We start from the raw sequence: 16,349 nt of genomic DNA, 5'->3' as shown, positions 1-16,349 counted from the left end.
AAAAAGACTTACGTGGCAGTCCTCTGAAAGTGATTTGATTGAAGCTGGTCCACAAACACTAGTGTGTAAAATTCAGCTCATTGTATTCAGGGAAGTATTTACACAGCATTTTCATCAAAGGGAGAAGGAAGAAAACACTGATTGCTTTTCACGGCAGATCTTTCCAGCTGTCAGGACGGTCACAGCCTCCAAATGTCTGTCCAAATGTCCAAAGAGTCTTTCCCAGGGGATCTTTTAAGGCTTAAACTACTGTACATGTGAATGAAACCAGGGTGACCCTTCTGTACTGTACCTTCACCATAGTCTACAATAAATACTGGAAGTCGTGCCTACGATGCTCCATTTTGGAGAAACACTGCAGACAAATTTTCAAATCATGTTGAATAAATAAACATGAAAAAGAAAAGCTTCACCTCAGAAAGCCAGCGTTTACTGTACGTTACGCTGTGACGGTAATTACACACAAGACACACAGCTTTTCTTTCTCTCCCAGAGAATCTCAGAGACACTTCACAGTGCACTGTAGCTGGGGTCAAAGCGCCGTGTTGCTTCCAGGAATGAAAAATAACAGGCTCTTTTTGAGGCGGGGGGGAAACGGATCGGGGATGTAATTCACGCTAATGAGCAGCATGGGAGGATGATCAGCTGGACTCTGCTTAGCTTCCACACGGTTTAGAAGCGGGTTCTGCACAGGTGAGACGTGTGACGAATGAAACGAGGGTAGCAGTTACTCAACCACTTCATTATGTTCTCTACTGTTAAATATTTGCTTTAAACGTACGCATTTACTATGTACCTTTACTACAATTGAGTCACTTGTTGCCATGGTGATTTCATTTCGAGTCTCGTTTTAAACAATCCATTATTGCTGCTCGTTATCAGTCCTATCAATAAATTAATCAGTCAGTGTTTTGGTTGGGTTACACACTCATAAAATGAGAATGGATGCCATCCTTTATTTATTGGCTGTGTGAGTCTGCAGCGTGTTCATACCTAAGCTTCAAGCTCCTTTGGTATTGTAGTGGCTGTAGCTGTTGGGAAGAAGATGATGCTCCATATGTAATGGTACAATATGCTGAGGAGTGTGCGTTAAAATATTTACAGCAGACTGTTTTACTCTAGAGCATCACTACGTGTTGATTCAAATTTGTATTATTCATTCATAGTCATCGTTCCAAACACCTTAATAAATGCTGTATTGGCGACCCAGAGCCAGATTAGATCATGATAACAATCCATATTTAGCAGTAAGGCTGTTGCTGTTACAAATCCGGTTTTTGGCAAAAATAATGTTTATAATAACGCTGACCAAGCATGACTAGTGCTAATAAAGGTCACCCAACAATGACAGGATGGGTGGGGAGTCAGATGCTGCAGCACATCCACCCCGATGTCAGGTCTCAACTGGGCACAGGCCTCGCCTTTGTCTGCTCCCAGATAAACAGGATCCCAGCATCAGCAGACCTCAGGTGGAGACCAGGTCAAACACAAGCAGCACTGTGACTGTCTGCACCAACACGTCACCTGACAGCGTTCTGTTGTGTGCGGAGATAGTCACGCCGACGGGCTGCCGGGACTAATAGGAAAACAGGGACTAGCAGTCAGTCAGGGAACGACTCCTCTTCATTACTGCAGTGTGCTCACTGATTGGAACTATCGCACGCTGAATATTAAATTCTGTAATGCTTGAGGTATAGTTGCTCTCAAATGGAGCTGCCTGAGGGGATATCAACAACAACGCTGAGCCGCGTTGAAGGCTACAAGGGTCTCGGCTGCAGCTCGACTTAAGTCCGACCGGGAGGGAATTGGAGCTCGTGTTTGACTCCTTCAGTCTCGGCGAAGACGGAGCGCCTCGCGTCCGTTTCTCGAGGGGCCGCAGACTGAGGCCGACAGCATCCACCGCGATATTCTGGGAAACATTCTGTGGTTCGCTGGGAAACGTGCATGAAGATCAGTTAAACCCTCGCTGCTGACAACGGAGATCACAAGCCCCGGAGAACATCGATTATCACTGCTCTTAGCCCGGCGTCCTGTGTTCCTACAGCCGCCTCCCACTTATTCGCTCATTCTGTTTTTGTGAGACTAAGAGAAACAGGAACATGGGATCAAATCTGACTCTCTGTATCGAAACTCGACTGACAACGGAGCAGCAGCTCCGCTGGTGAGGCGGCGGCTCGCGGTTGCCAGTCGCAAAGTTCCAACATAAAGGGGAGAACAAAACACGAGGATCCATGGTTTTTCTCGTAGAAGAAGTAAACACAAATCAGAGGCGGACGAGCTGCAGGAAGTGCGGAGCAGCAGCCGGACGTTCATTCAATAACAGCACAGTCATTAGACCCAATTACAGCGCTGCGCAGGGATCAGCATCCTTCCCCGTCCACATCAGATTAGCGGCTCGCGCAGCAATGACAGTAGCGTTCAGCAACTGCAAATCTGTCGGGTAGCGCCGACTCCAATTTACCTTGCGCTCCGCAGCTTAGACCAACTGTGTCAACAAGTAATCTCAACCAGCTTAAATACAAGTCGTCCGCCCAGAGAGGCTGGCGTGAATGTTAAACAGGCAGCACCAGGTTACAGCTGGGCCCGGCTCCAGCTTCACAGCAGGCAGCATAATGGATGGAGACACGCTAGTTAACCACATCCTCCAAATCATCCCACTACAACGCTCTGAACGTTTAAAATCAGATCTACTTCCCCGAGTACCTTTTCAGACACGCTGCCATATAAAGGCTTAATTTCTGTTAGATTTATCAGCGAGGGCACATTTAGGAGCACACAGAATCACAACACAAATCTCAAAGAGGAACAGATGCTGCCAGTCAGCCCTGGAATCAGGCAGCGCAAGAGGAGCAAGAACTGAAAGTTGGGGAGCGTTCTCCCCTCTTCCCGTCACAAGCCGACTTCGCGCGTTGCGACGGCGTCCTTTAATGCCTCAGCTCTACAGCGTTTTGTTGGCCTACTTCTCCGGCAGGTGTGACAGCGCGGCGAAGGCGTGACACTGCCTCGGCAACGGAGGAGGTTTATGAAGCCGGTGTCAGCGGGCGGCGGGCGGAGGCAGGAGACGCTCCTTTCTCCGTTCAAACACAGAAACATCCAAGCGCTACAAGGCTGAGCGTTGTAGTACAGCGTTTGTCGGTGACTGTGTGGAAGAGGAAATATTTGCACTCCATCGAGACCGAACAGGCTTCTATGAAACACAAAGAACCTCACATTACTACTATTGCAAGAGTATAAACAGCACGTGTGTACGTAGTAACACCTCTGCCTCATTTCTTTACGTGCTTTTCTTGCATGAATTCCCCGAGTGCGGACGCTGGATGTTTCAGACAGTATGTTTCTTATGCTGTTTATCTCTGGAACTCAGACCCTTCGCTAAGTGGAGATAACCACGTGTCAACGCTCGCATCACATTGGTCCTGTAAACCTGAGGACACGTTTCATTTGAATGCTAATTGAATAGTAGACGCTTCACTGTGATCGTCATTCACGAGGCTGCGAGGGATTCGCTTCGCCCACGGTGAACAGGCATATTTGCACGACACGTTGTTGAATGTAAAAGGTCCGTGAGCTGCATAAATATATTTGATTATTTCACTGTACAGCGGATTTCTGCCACAGCTAATTCAAAGTGCATTCAAGGCGCAGCAGCAGAAGCAAACAGAGAGCGAGAGGCTCGTCGCTGCCTTTGTTCGCGCTGTAAACCTTGACCGCCGTGATCCGCACTGCTGCTTCCTGGTGGAGACGGACGCCTTCTAAACCCCCTTACTTACATTATTTATCACACGGAGCGTGCGGGCGGGAGCAGACGCTGCCTGTGCGATTGCCGGCGATGAAGGCAAACGGGGGAGGGAGCCGGAGGTGAGGGAGGCGTCTCGGACGCTCGCTGCTGTTTTAAACGGCGCGGGGGAACACCTGTACCTGTCTGTCCCCCAGTGGATGAGCACTGGTCTATCACACATTTTACCATGAAACAGTAACAATGTGCAGTAATCGTCCTTGTAACATTGTGCCTTGTGTTAACGAGTGCGGTCCTGCAGAGGATCAGAGCTGGAGCCCCGCGCCTCCTCCAGCTCCTCCTTCAGGTGAAGGAGCGTTTCCATTTTTCCCCTCTACCACTCGAAGCACGTTAGCGTGATTTCTGTGCAGCCCGGGTCTCGCAACGCTCGGCGCCGCCCGGGTTTTATGGCTGCGCTCACGGAGCGGGCCCGCGCGCTCTGTTTGGCCCTGAGGCATGGTGGAATGAGGAGGGGCAGCAGGGATTTCTGAAACGGCGTCATAGAGACGCCCATTATTTCTAAACATTTTGACTTTATAAAGCAGAAGTCATTTGGAGGCCCATTGGGCCGAGGCACCACGCAGCCCATTATTAAGGCCTGTCTCCCTGTGGTGTCTTGCTACGCGTGCCTATTAGCGCCACATAACTGTTCTCCTGACAGTATAGAACACAGGATTTAGCTTCCAGGATATTTTGGCTATTAGCTCACAAGCACTTTCATAATATATTCACCGCCTTAAAATAGGCAAGCGTAATAAATAAACATCTCGGACAAATGAAATATGTGAGGCTCTGGATTCTGGCCTGACGCAGAGGCAGGACGCGCCGGCGCTCCCGTGCTTTCTCACTCATTACGGGCCGGCGTTGGCTCTTGTCTTTCAGCCGGTACCGGTGACTCAGCGGTGACCCGCGCTCCTGTGTGGGACGAGCCGAGGAGCCGGCGCCGTCCATACGCGGCTGAGAATAATGGTCGGCGTCTGGGTAAATGCCTGGCGGCGCTGCGAGTGGGTGAGCTGTGAGCTGCTTCCACGCTCTGTGACATATGTTGTTAGAAGCTGCATTATAGAATGAATATTTTATGAACTTTAAAGCGCTATTTTAGATCGTATTGAACTAGTAAAGAGGAGCTCATCTTTTTTCATCTATTAGTTGATGACTCTCAGACTTCGTCGCAGTTTTCAGGTCAGGTTGTGCAGAGGCCATTTGTTCTTGCACCCAGGTGCTGCAGGTGCAGCGCCGGGCCGGGCCGGGCCGGGCCATTAAAATGAATCCTGAATTACCTGGAGCTCAGACGCGTCCTTGCCCCAAACCTCTGTTCCGACTGCAGCTTTTTGTTTTATTATCAGACATGATTTCAAAGGTCGTTGTTAATCTGGCTCCCCGCAGTAGTTAATGGGGTTTGAGCCTGAGCTTCGGTTCGGCCATTCAAGGTCGTTCAAAGGACCCGAAGTCACTCCAGCATGTTGTTGACTGTTAGGCCTAGTTTTTAGCAGATATGGAGGAGTTGGAACAGCTCCCAGCCCAATATGGGGTCTCTGTGTCTTTGTGGTCCACACAGTGTTTACAGCTCAGCTAAGACGCATGATGTACACGGTAATGTCTGAACTGCGTGAGTCTGAAGGGACGCTCGTCACGGCGCACGATGCTGAGAGAGAGGGAACTCGTGTTCAGGTGTGGTTTCCCAGCGCCGCTGCTCTGTCTGTACAACATAAATACTTTTAATTGCAATTGCAGTTTCCTGGGGCCCGCGGTGGAGTTACGCTGATTTAATAGTCTCAGGAAGGAGAGAAACAACAAATCAGTCTGAGAGTTGCGGTTAATGCAATTAGGCCGCTCTCCCTGGGCCTCTCAGCGACATCAGGAGAACAGAGAGAGCGTCTGGGGCCTAAGAGCGGCCACGAAGCGGCACGCGACCCGGCAACCAACGCGACGCACGGCCGCCGCTAAACAGGAGTGATGAGTCATTGAGACTGTGGAACCGGGAGCTGCTGGTTATTAGAGCGGTGTTTGCTCACAAAACAAGCTGGTAAAAGTCTGAATCTGCAGGCATGTTTGGGCAACTGTCACAACACATCGGCGCCCCCCGAGGACCGCGCTGATGTAGACGCTCTGAATACTGAGCAGCTGATTCGGCCTGTTAGCCGCTAGCTCGCTAGCCACATGCAGCGCGGCGCTGCGGCTGCATCGCGCACGCGGCCCCTCCGAAGCCGAGCACCTCCTGCTGCATCCTGCTCCACGTGTGTCATAATCCTTTCAGCTGAAAAGAGTCACGCCTCCACTGCTCCGGGTTAACTTTTGCTCTGACCTCAATAAATCAATAAAATGTAATCATAACATTGGGACAGAGTAATGGTTAAAATATATTTATTTGTGGGCTGAATTTAACACACTGTGTCTTGTTGTGATGAAGACTGAACAGCGTTGTTAGAAAGCAGCCGAATCACAGCGTCGTAGCACTAGCGCTAACGTCTGCGCTAACGCTAGTGCTCGCGGCCGCCGCACAACGGTTCAGGTTCACCTCCAACCGAGCGCTCAACGGGGGACGCCGGCCGTCAAACACGCCCCAACACTCTTCACAGGTCAAACACGCTGCAACACACCTCACCGCTAACCGCGGCCTGCCGACGCGCCAAGGTCGCGCCGGAGCGGCCGGGAGCCTCCGCGCGTGTGTCGCACCACCGCTAATTGGCTGCGGCGCCTCTCCGTGGCCCGTCTGCCGCCTGTGACGGGAGCTGTCAGCTCCCTGAGGACCCGTCACAGGATCAAGGTTAATGGCTCCCGCGGAAAACACAAGGGAGCAGCGACTGGGCAGCTACACGCGAGTTCAGGCCCAAAAAAGAGAGGCCTGCAGCCGCTGGCAGCTAATTCAATGCGTAGCTGTCATATTATACTTCATATAACAATACAGTAGCAATGCTGTAAAGCACTTTATAATGGTGGGTTGAAGCTCTGTGTAAATTAAAGCACTAGTTACCGCGGTGATTTATTTTTGTATGATGTTAGACCTGCTGCTCCGTCAGCCCACTGAACACCTGACTCCTGTCTGCATGTGAAAACATTACTGGCTTGACTCACGGTCCATCTACCAGTGTGTAGGAAGTAAAAGGGTCTGAGTACCTCTGATGCTGCTGTGTGAATATATGTAGATTTATGCCTCAGCGAGGTCCGTCCGTGACAAAGAGCACAAGCTGAGCGAAGCCGGAAGTTCACGCTCAAGCCCATCAACACTTCTTTCACACAACACAACACCTTTTTTTCTGCTTTCCTGCTCTGTTCTGTGGTTGAGTCTGAAAAGGACCTTTGAGCCGAATCTCACGCTAAACCTTGGAACCCGTCTGCATCATGAACCTGCGTGGCCTCGCGTGGTCGTGAGGCCGGAGGCCCGCGGGGCTGGTCCAGACTCCAGACCGTCCGGGTCCAGCGGGTCACGGTTGGACGGACGCCGCGAGGCTCTTCTGCCTTTGGGAAACGCCGCCATCGGTGAGCAGAGCTGTACAGTCAGATGTCAGGGAGGAAGTGCTGCACGCATAATACGCTCCAACAGCTGCTGCAACAGGACGTCCTCAACACACGCCAAACTGGAAACACCGCTAAGTCTGCAGGGTATACAGGTCTGGCAGACTCGGGCTCCACCACCTGTTCTCTGTCTCAGACTGCTTTACATCCTCTTCCCCTGCCAGATCCTTACTTAACCTCCAGCACTAACTTCCACTGAAGGTTTATTCAGTTTCCTGTGAGCCTCTATAAGTCCCTGCAGTGTCTCCGTCTTTCCCACACCCCAGAGAGTCTTTGAAGGACACTTCATTTCCTGGTCCTGACTCACATGTCACCCCCCGCCCCCTCCTCTCGTACCCCCTTCATCCTGCCAGATGAAGCCGCTCCAACGTGGAGTGGTTTTCTTGGGATTTTCCCTCCCAAACCGGAGACGGGAGCAGCCGGCGCCGGCGCGAGGCTGCCACTCATCGTCTGAGCCGACGCGCGGCGCTGGATTAGCGCAGATTAACGGAACAAAGCTCGTTATTGATTTTAATCGCTAATAAAGCGGAGGCACTCCGGGGCGGCGGACAAGTTCAAACAAACTAGTTCCTGGGGAAGAATCGATAAAGGAACCGGGGTAATAAAGGCCGTTGCCAGGAAAGCGCCGCTCCCGCCGAACTTGTGGGACTCTCGGAGGAGTGGAGGCCTAATTAACAGCTTGTCAGGTCCACAGTGATACATTTACCTCAACTACACGCGGCCTTAAGGCTCCGCCTCATCATCATGCACAATGCACGGCATGCATTGCCCATTTCATTCCGTATCATCCCAGGGTGGCAGTGTAATCAAGGCTTTCATTACCATAAAGAGAGCTTAGACTTCATCTTCTAACCTCCGCTGAAAATCTGCAATTAAAATTAAATGTGGTCTTGAAGTGCAACGCCGACACCCGGAGCTGCGAGGAGACGCGGCAGCCAGTGCAAACGAAGCGAGCGCTATGGCCGATTGTTTTCATACTATTAATATTTAACATGTGATGATTACCCTGCTCATTCTTGCCTGCGCAGCAGCTCACAGACACCGTGGGCATGTGGGTAAACAGTGTTACCTCCCCCGTTAACAAGTGTTTTCTTTACCTGCTAACGTGAAGATGCGTTTCTCCCGCCAGTAATTGAAACTGTGCCAGCTCAATTTCTGAGCAGAACATGTTTTCATTTATTTATTTTTTCCCGAGAAGCCAGCTTCATTTTCTCTGTTTAGGAATTAGTTTCGCCGTTATGAGATTATTTCCCACGGGACGGGGAAATAGCTTCCGTCATAGCGCGGCTTTCTAAGAAATAATCACTGTTTGAGCCACGGGGCGAAGCTGCAACGGCGGCTAACGCAGTCAGTCACCTGCTTCACAACAGCACAACTCGCTATATTCAAACTAAAGCGCTGACTCTGCGTGTGATGAACGATCATTTAGCATTAAACTGTTACTGCAACGTTTTATCTTATTTACCAGCTGTAATTAGTTCAGAGCTGTATATTTATAATATTTATAATAACTATGGTGTATTATTATAAATTGAGTACCAGTGCATAGATTGGTGACACTACTGGCAGCTTTACATAATAACATGCTCTTTTTTACCAGCTGTTTTTAATAACACACATTTTTGTCACTTGCTTCATATTAATTATTTAGTTGCAGTACTTTTGTTATCAGTCTTCTGCGCCACTTTGAAATGAGTTCAAAGTGAATACTTTGAGCTGTGTGTTTGAACGTTTGCACCTAAGGAGGCAATTTCTAAAAGCACTTCAACTTGAACTTGAGTAAAGTTGGCGAAGTTGGTGGCACTACTCATAATGTAGAGCGTCTCAGGTACATTAGGTTTCCTGGAGATGTGATTTGAAAGGGAGCCGTTAACTTATATTCATTACAAGTAAACAGCATCATGGATTTGCCTCTGGCCCTGACCTTGTTAGGCTGTGGCTGCTTACAGCGTTTACACTTACTTAGCCCTGACAGTTATTCTCCCAGCCTTACTCACATAAGGAGGAACAACTGAAACACGTACCACAGAGCTGAGCCACAGTCAGAGTCTGTCCTACAAGCAGGGAGGCGACCGTTCCAGTTAATCACACACAGCATCAGCAGCAGCATCAGCATCAGCATCAGCATCAGCATCAGCATCAGCATCAGCATCAGCTGCAGCGCTGAAACAGACACTCCTCTGACCTTTTGACCTCACGTAGGCTGCAGCACGTCAGAAGCCTCTACACACACACACACACACACACACACACACACACACACACACACACACACACACACACACACACACACACACACACACACACACACTCTGGTATCTCATCGGGCACAGGCATGTCCAGCTTCGCATCTGCTGGCATTCCGTTCGTTGCTCGACACACACTCGCTCGCAGACGTGCACACACAGGCTTCCCCCGCTCCAACACTCAATCTATTCTCAGGATCTGCAGGTCAGACCCGGCTCATTCTCATTCCAGCTCTCTCCCTCCTCCTCCTCCCTCTTGTCTCTTTAAACTACTGGAAGTGAAGGAGTCACCGTTTGGAGATGCACTTCCCAGATAATCATTTAGATCCGGCCCCAGAGAGACGCTTTCTCCCTCTTCTAGTCATTTTGCTTTGCTGTGGGAACATAACACTTTAGAATCAGGCGCCCGCTGCCTCGATAATACAGCAATAACAGAGCACTTTTTTTTTCCAGCTGATCTGATGCAACAAGCAAATGCTCCTCTCATTTCGTCGTCATGATCTGGATCTGGACGCGTTCCAGCCCGGTCCCAGTGGAAGTTGCCCACCGGATAGAAGAGACGCAGTTCCCAGTGACTCCTCCTCCCAAAGAGCAGCGTGCCCTGTTTCTCTAACCTACATTCGCCGGCCCAGACCGAGTGCGTGTGTGCGTATGACTGCTCGGGTTAAAACGAACACGGCGTCTGGCTGTGACTCTCTGGCCCACACTCATTGTACCGTCTGCACACGCTTCATTCATCACCGCCTGCTTCACGTACGCCGCCTCTGTCTCAGGGCGTCCTGCTTCATCACCGTCTGTGTCGCTTCCTCCCTTTGTCTCCTCTTACTCCTAAGTCATCAGTGCGTTTCCAAGCAACCGAACTCCCCGGCATTGGTCCGCGGCGTCGCGGATGCTCTCACGTCGTTCGGCAGCTCTTATCTGCCCTTATTAGCGCCACAGATAAGGACCGGCGGTGCCTCCCAGGAAGCCAGATACCGAGGCTTTATGAACACGCTCATGTCATCTTCCATCAGGGTTTGGATTATTGTCTTACTGTGGTTTTACTTCTCTAAGATGGCCGATTGTGATGTACAGTAACTGAACCCTTCTAGGAACATGTGCCCGTTCCCAGAAGTTAATATCATGTTGTCACTGCTAATTTCACATCCCTTTTCCATGGAAGAGTGAAAAATGCAGCCTCAGCTATTTACTTGCTAGCAAACACCTTTTTACAAACCCACAGGCCTTGAGCTTCAATGCCAACTCTGTAGGTTTGCAGTGTTTGCGTGTACTTTATACTACAAAGGGCCAAGACAAAGGCCCTAAAGCTGTTGGAAAGAAGTACATTGACTTAAAAGCTTCCAGTCACACATCTTTGAAAACAACACAGTCGCCGTGGTTACTAATGGGAAGGTGTGGTTTACACGCACAGCAAAGACAGGTTCAAAAAAGAAAAGTTCAATCAATCAATCAATAACGTAACAAGTATTATAAAAAACACAGCTTTCATCAGATTCCAAACAACAGAAGTAAAAATTGTTAAACTACTGAATGTGTAAAATATACATCTCACACATGGGAAGTGATTTCGTTAATAAACATTGCATACGCAGCCTATTGGTGCAGAATGTGCTTCGTTTATGAGGTAACCACCTGACAGCACTAGCGCCTGGAGCCATATTTAACACTAATGATGCTACGAGCTTCATGCCGGATGAGCCAACACTGCTCTGACTATTTGAACATGTTTGTGGTTTGAATTCAGTTTTTCAGTTCAGTTATTTATTTTTAAGTATTCGGTCAACATTTAAAAATAGTGTCCATTAAATAAGCTGGAAACATGATGCTGTCAGACTGAACCCAGTGAAACTGAGACTGTTTGTTTTTTTTATCATGAGTGAATTTATCCTAATCAACTGCATAATAAAAGTACATTTTTTTGGCCTGACATCTTTTTATGAGTTTATACTTCATGTTCTGTATTTAGATATGATTTTATTTAATATTTCAATTTCAGTGAAATTAATTTTTATTAATTTGGAATTAGTTTACATATTTTAAAAACGGTCATTAAAAAAAATGAGACGCTGAGATGAGATGTCCCGGATTTTAAATTAATGAGCAGAATCTAGGTCCAGCCAAAGATAAGGCTTAATGATGTCAGATGACATTGGATGGAACCATCGACTAAACTCACCTGTGTTGGCAACTGTCCAGTGGAACGAGGATGGGAATCAGGACATCAGCTTTAACTTTCATTTAACAGAGGAGGTGGAGGTTTGTGTTATCTCCCGCTATAGTCGCTTCTATCAACATTCTCAGGCTCCCTATCTATTCTGCCAATCTCAGATAAAAGACAAAGGAGGCTGCCAGACGTGTTAGTGAAGAAATACTCACTGATTACGTTCGACCCGTAGCTGCAGCTGGAGGTCGCTGGATGTGAGCACGATGTCCCCTCTGACTGGGTGCGAGTCCTGCCGAGTTAAAAGGAGAAATCAGGTCAGGTCACCGCAGCAGAGCCAGTCACCAGAAAGTCACTTTAACAGCATCAACCTGGTTCTTCTGTAGTGTTCACCCCGCAGGTGACACACTCAACAAGTCACAGAGCGGTGGTTAAAAAACAGGCTGAGTCAGCGTCAATAACCAGTAAACAGCCTGTGTTAGAAAATACCATATCACAACCAACTGGCAATCAGATATGTCCTCCTCAAGTAGAATGATGGTGCACTTCATTCCAACCGCACCTTATGCCTTGTTTCATGTGATGTGTGTGTGAAGGAGGCGTTAGCTCATCCAGGCAGTAAAGTCATGAACCAGGAGCACATGCCACAATTCAAGTTGTTTGTTGACTGTTAAAAACACGATTAATGCAAAACATTTAGCTTTTTCAGTTCCTTGAAATTCCAACTACAGTAGGTCCAGGTACAGTTCAGACCTATAAGGAGGTGGATTTGATGCCACTGTAGGGGTCAGAGGTCAGACCTTAACTGTCAGTAGTGTCTTAGAATGCATACAAGAGGAAAACATTCCTAAAAATACTACGATTCACTAAAATACTGCTATTCTAACACAAACTAACATCGACTGAAATAAAATAAAGAAAATCAGTAAGATCCACCATTAACAGTGTGTGTTTAAATTGCTGGCATTTATTTGTTTTACAGCTGACTAACACCGACTCTAAAATAATGAGGTGTCATATTTTAAATTGCACATTTAGGCTGTAAACACCTCTTTAAGCTCATATCGCTAAGAATCCCCACGGGGGAAACGGTTCATGCTTCGTTTCTGTACACACGTTAGAGCACAATTTGATTTGTTTTTTAAGAGTTTGACATTCTTACCAATACAAGTCAGGGCCGGTCAAATGTTTGAACATCAACAATAAGTGACCTCAGCTGCGCGTGCAGACTGAGTTTGACACCGGGTGATCGGACACCAGCAGCATCTGCAGTGAACAGCGTTATCGCTCACTCCTTCCTCCTGCTCTCTGCTTCTCAGCTCCGTCTAAGTTAAGACACATTATGGGTCTTGCTCATGCTGTTTTGCGCCTAAACCATCGCTTTGCTCGTCTTCCACGAAGGGGATCAGATTTATCTGTTTGTGCATTCGAACGGCACAGTAGCGCATTTGGACTTGAGGCCACAGGAATTCAAGAGCAAATGTGCTGTCGCGAGTTTGAAAGTGAAACCAGAATGAATGTAGGCATAGACTCCGGCACTCCACAGCATTAGCACCAAGGCTAACAACACAAAACCCTTACCCAGGTAAATCTATTATTAATATGTTGAGTATATCGATAATATACACAGTATAACACTCACCTGCCTCAGGAATTTTACACAGACACTGGGGTAAAATCCTGTCAACACCCACCCAGATTCCAGGATTATGCAGATTTGTATTGTATGTATGTAGAAAGTGTGTGATGTATCATTTATACCAACATCCCTGTTGCTGTACATCAACAACAACAACAGCACTGTATGTACTTTGATAAATGGGTAGTTTCAAACAGCCAGAGGAATAAAGAACAAGGTAAATCCCTCATGCACTTTTATTGATGTCCGAGTGGAGAGAAAAATTAGGATAAAACAATCAGGGAGGATGAAGTGAGATGCTCCCTTTCATCTCTCGGCTCTTATCTGCGCTGAAGTTTCTATTTACCTCCAGTCTATGAGCAAAGCTACAAACAAAACCAGCTATTGTGAATTCAGGTCCGTTCCTTCCCATTCCACTGCGTGACTCCCATATCAAGCTGCCGAGCAGATGCCGGCCCAGCTTGCTTCATTTTCAGCTGTTTGCTTGTGAAGCGTCTCCGGTTTCAGCTGAAGGACCGCGACTGGTCACGGCGCCGGGCGCGGGGGCCGGCGACCGCGGCGGGAGGCGTGAAAAGGGAGCGAGCGTCTCTCAGCCCGGAGAGTTTACATGCAGCAAGGGGAAAAGTGTGAAGTGTTGGGATGCGGCGATAGTTCAGCATGATTTGCACTCTGTCTTTGAACACGTTAGAAACACCTCTCTGTTTGAAAAGCTCTTAAAAGGCAGCAGTAGAAACTCCAAACTCCTCTCTAACAACAGAACGAGGGTCGACTGCGTCTGAAAACGCTCAAAAATCTAATCAGAGCTCTGACTCATGTTGGTCCAGCGCTTCAAACAACAATTCAGTTTGCTGCTTTCGATGGGATCCACACAGAGACACTGTACGGTTGTGACCTGCTGCAGATTCCCAGTAGCAGAGGCTAAAAAGGCCCCGATCCGATCTTATTGACTGTATGACTTCCCACCGGCCCAAAACACCGGCCGACCAAAAAGTTTTCCTTTGAAAATCTCCACTTCCTTTTCCACTTCACTGTATCTCCAGGCTATGTTCTTAAGGTCAGTGCTTCAAAATGATTGCTTCAGACTCACTGTGTTTGTTGTGTGGCATCTTCAAATTGACTGATCAAACAGTTTCCAAATCCTCGCATTCCCTCAGCTGCGTTTGTCAATCCTTCACAGCAGACGCCGGCGCCACAGCACATTTCTCAAGGTTATGGCTGCACCGCTTTAATCTCCATCCTGCAGCCCCACTGGCTTAAACAGCAAATAAATGTATACTGCAAATCTGTATCACATATTTAAACTGTGTGTAGTGACACGTCTGATGATGCCTCAGTGAAAGGATTTACATTTTTGGGGGGGGTTTTCCATATTCTGGCGGGCGAGATGTGAAAAATGTGCTCGGCTGATTACGCGGAAGAGAGAAAGAAATCACTGGCTGCAAAGTTGGAAAAATCCTCAGACGCTGGCGATAAAAACAGACAGAACGTGAGACAACGAGAGGAAAAGACAAATTGGGCGGAAGGAGAAGGAGCCAGAAGAAGTTCAGCTGCGCCGTGATGTTTATCCACGGCTGCAGAGGGACGCGCTCACATCAGACGCCGCTCCAGGTGTGGACTCACTCTGTTCTCTAGCGAGACGTGTGCCAGAGGGGGGTTCATTAGACGGATCAATACCCGTCTCATGTGAGAGCGAAGACTGGGATGAGAGGTCCCTTCCCTCCGTCGTACAGGGTTCTGAACAGTAAACACCCGGATCTTTGCTGTGACTGTGGGCTGCCACGCTGACAATAATTACGCTCCATTAAAGCTAATCTCACACATCACATGATGCCAGGCAGCTCACAGTGAGCGACAGGTCACGGGTTTAGCTCTGTTCGCTCACCCGCGTCCTTCATTGTGACTGTAATGTCCACAGAAGGACCTGAGAGCTGTGGACCCTGGCATTCCCTTTGTCTCTTCCTCCTTTCTTTCAATGCTCACATTACCATTATTCTGAAAGAGTCAAATGTGGATGTGATCACGTGAAAGGGCGAGCGTGCACAAACCCACCAGGTGCAGTGAAGCAGCAGCTCACTTCCTCCGACCTGAAACTACAGGTGGGCCTGTAAACTGTGAAACCATGCTGTCAGCGGTTTTCTCATTCTCGTAAGTCTGCGCCTGTGTTTGTTTCCTGAGTTGTTTTTTTAATATTAGACACTGTGAATGCTTCAAGTCAGCAGTAAAATGGAGAAGTTACAAAACCCAACGAGGGGAGAGAAATTAGTTCCTTCCTGAAAGCTGCAGGAAAAAACTTGAAGCTTTTCACCAGCTATTTGTCAGCATTACCTTTGTCTGGTGGGAACAGCTGGTAATGGAACTACACACTGTAAGTAAAGATGGCTCTAACTTCATGAGAGTGGAATTTACCTGGAACCAGAAACTAATCAGGACTTGAACACAGATGGAAAAAAAGGTAAAACAAGGTTCAGAATCTCATTCAAAAGAACCTTTAAATGAGAAACTCTGTGAGAAACAAGGTTGAACAAAATGAATCATTAGCTGCATTTGCTCCGAGGCTGGAAGTGTGGAAGAGATCAACACAGCTGGAGAAGCTGTTACGACTCAATGTCATCCGCTACCACACAACCCGTCAGGTAAAGGGATTGTAGTAAAAGTATAAAGTAAAACCACGAATGGGCTCAATAAATACAATAATAATTTATTAGCATTAGGTTCTGTTCGACTTTGATTTACTGTCAGTCGGGTCCAAAGCACCGACACATTAAAGGGGAGCACAGCTTCCCCGCTGCCGTTGCTGGTGACTTGGGATCTAATTTCTTCCTTCTATGAATAACAGTGACATTGGATGCGATGGCACAATGAAAGCGGTGGGGAGTTTCTTAAAGTTTCATCATTTTCGTTTGCAAAGAAGATTCCTCACAGCTGACTGAACCTGAGACATGAAGCGAATTTGTCCCGTTCTTTGGAACGTTCCTATTAAACCAACAAAGGTCCACGTGAGAAGGCGAGACA

General features: G+C 48.0%; 2 protein-coding genes across 3 annotated transcripts in view; one reads left to right on the top strand and one right to left on the bottom strand.

The window, feature by feature from the left end:
• Positions 1-16,349, bottom strand: part of adam19a (ADAM metallopeptidase domain 19a) — an 89,571-nt gene that overhangs the window by 28,918 nt on the left and 44,304 nt on the right. Inside the window, exon 3 of the mRNA XM_029175503.3 lies at positions 11,914-11,990. Within this exon, the coding sequence (XP_029031336.1) occupies positions 11,914-11,990 (77 nt within the window). The remainder of the gene's footprint in view (positions 1-11,913; positions 11,991-16,349) is intronic.
• Positions 1-16,349, top strand: part of LOC114870628 (natterin-3-like) — a 32,364-nt gene that overhangs the window by 8,738 nt on the left and 7,277 nt on the right. The window contains exon 1 of one of the 2 annotated variants that reach the window (XM_055503720.1): positions 15,637-15,702. The exons of the other annotated variant lie outside the window; for it this stretch is intronic. Coding sequence (XP_055359695.1) covers positions 15,688-15,702 — 15 coding nt within the window. The 5' untranslated portion in view covers positions 15,637-15,687. Of the gene's footprint in view, positions 1-15,636; positions 15,703-16,349 lie in introns of those variants that run through there. 2 annotated transcript variants of the gene reach the window in all.

The sequence above is a fragment of the Betta splendens genome, chromosome 2, assembly GCF_900634795.4.
Source record: "Betta splendens chromosome 2, fBetSpl5.4, whole genome shotgun sequence".
NCBI lineage: Eukaryota > Metazoa > Chordata > Actinopteri > Anabantiformes > Osphronemidae > Betta > Betta splendens.
The sequence above is the reverse complement of the archived record's forward strand: the minus strand, read 5'-3'. Positions and strand labels throughout refer to the sequence as shown.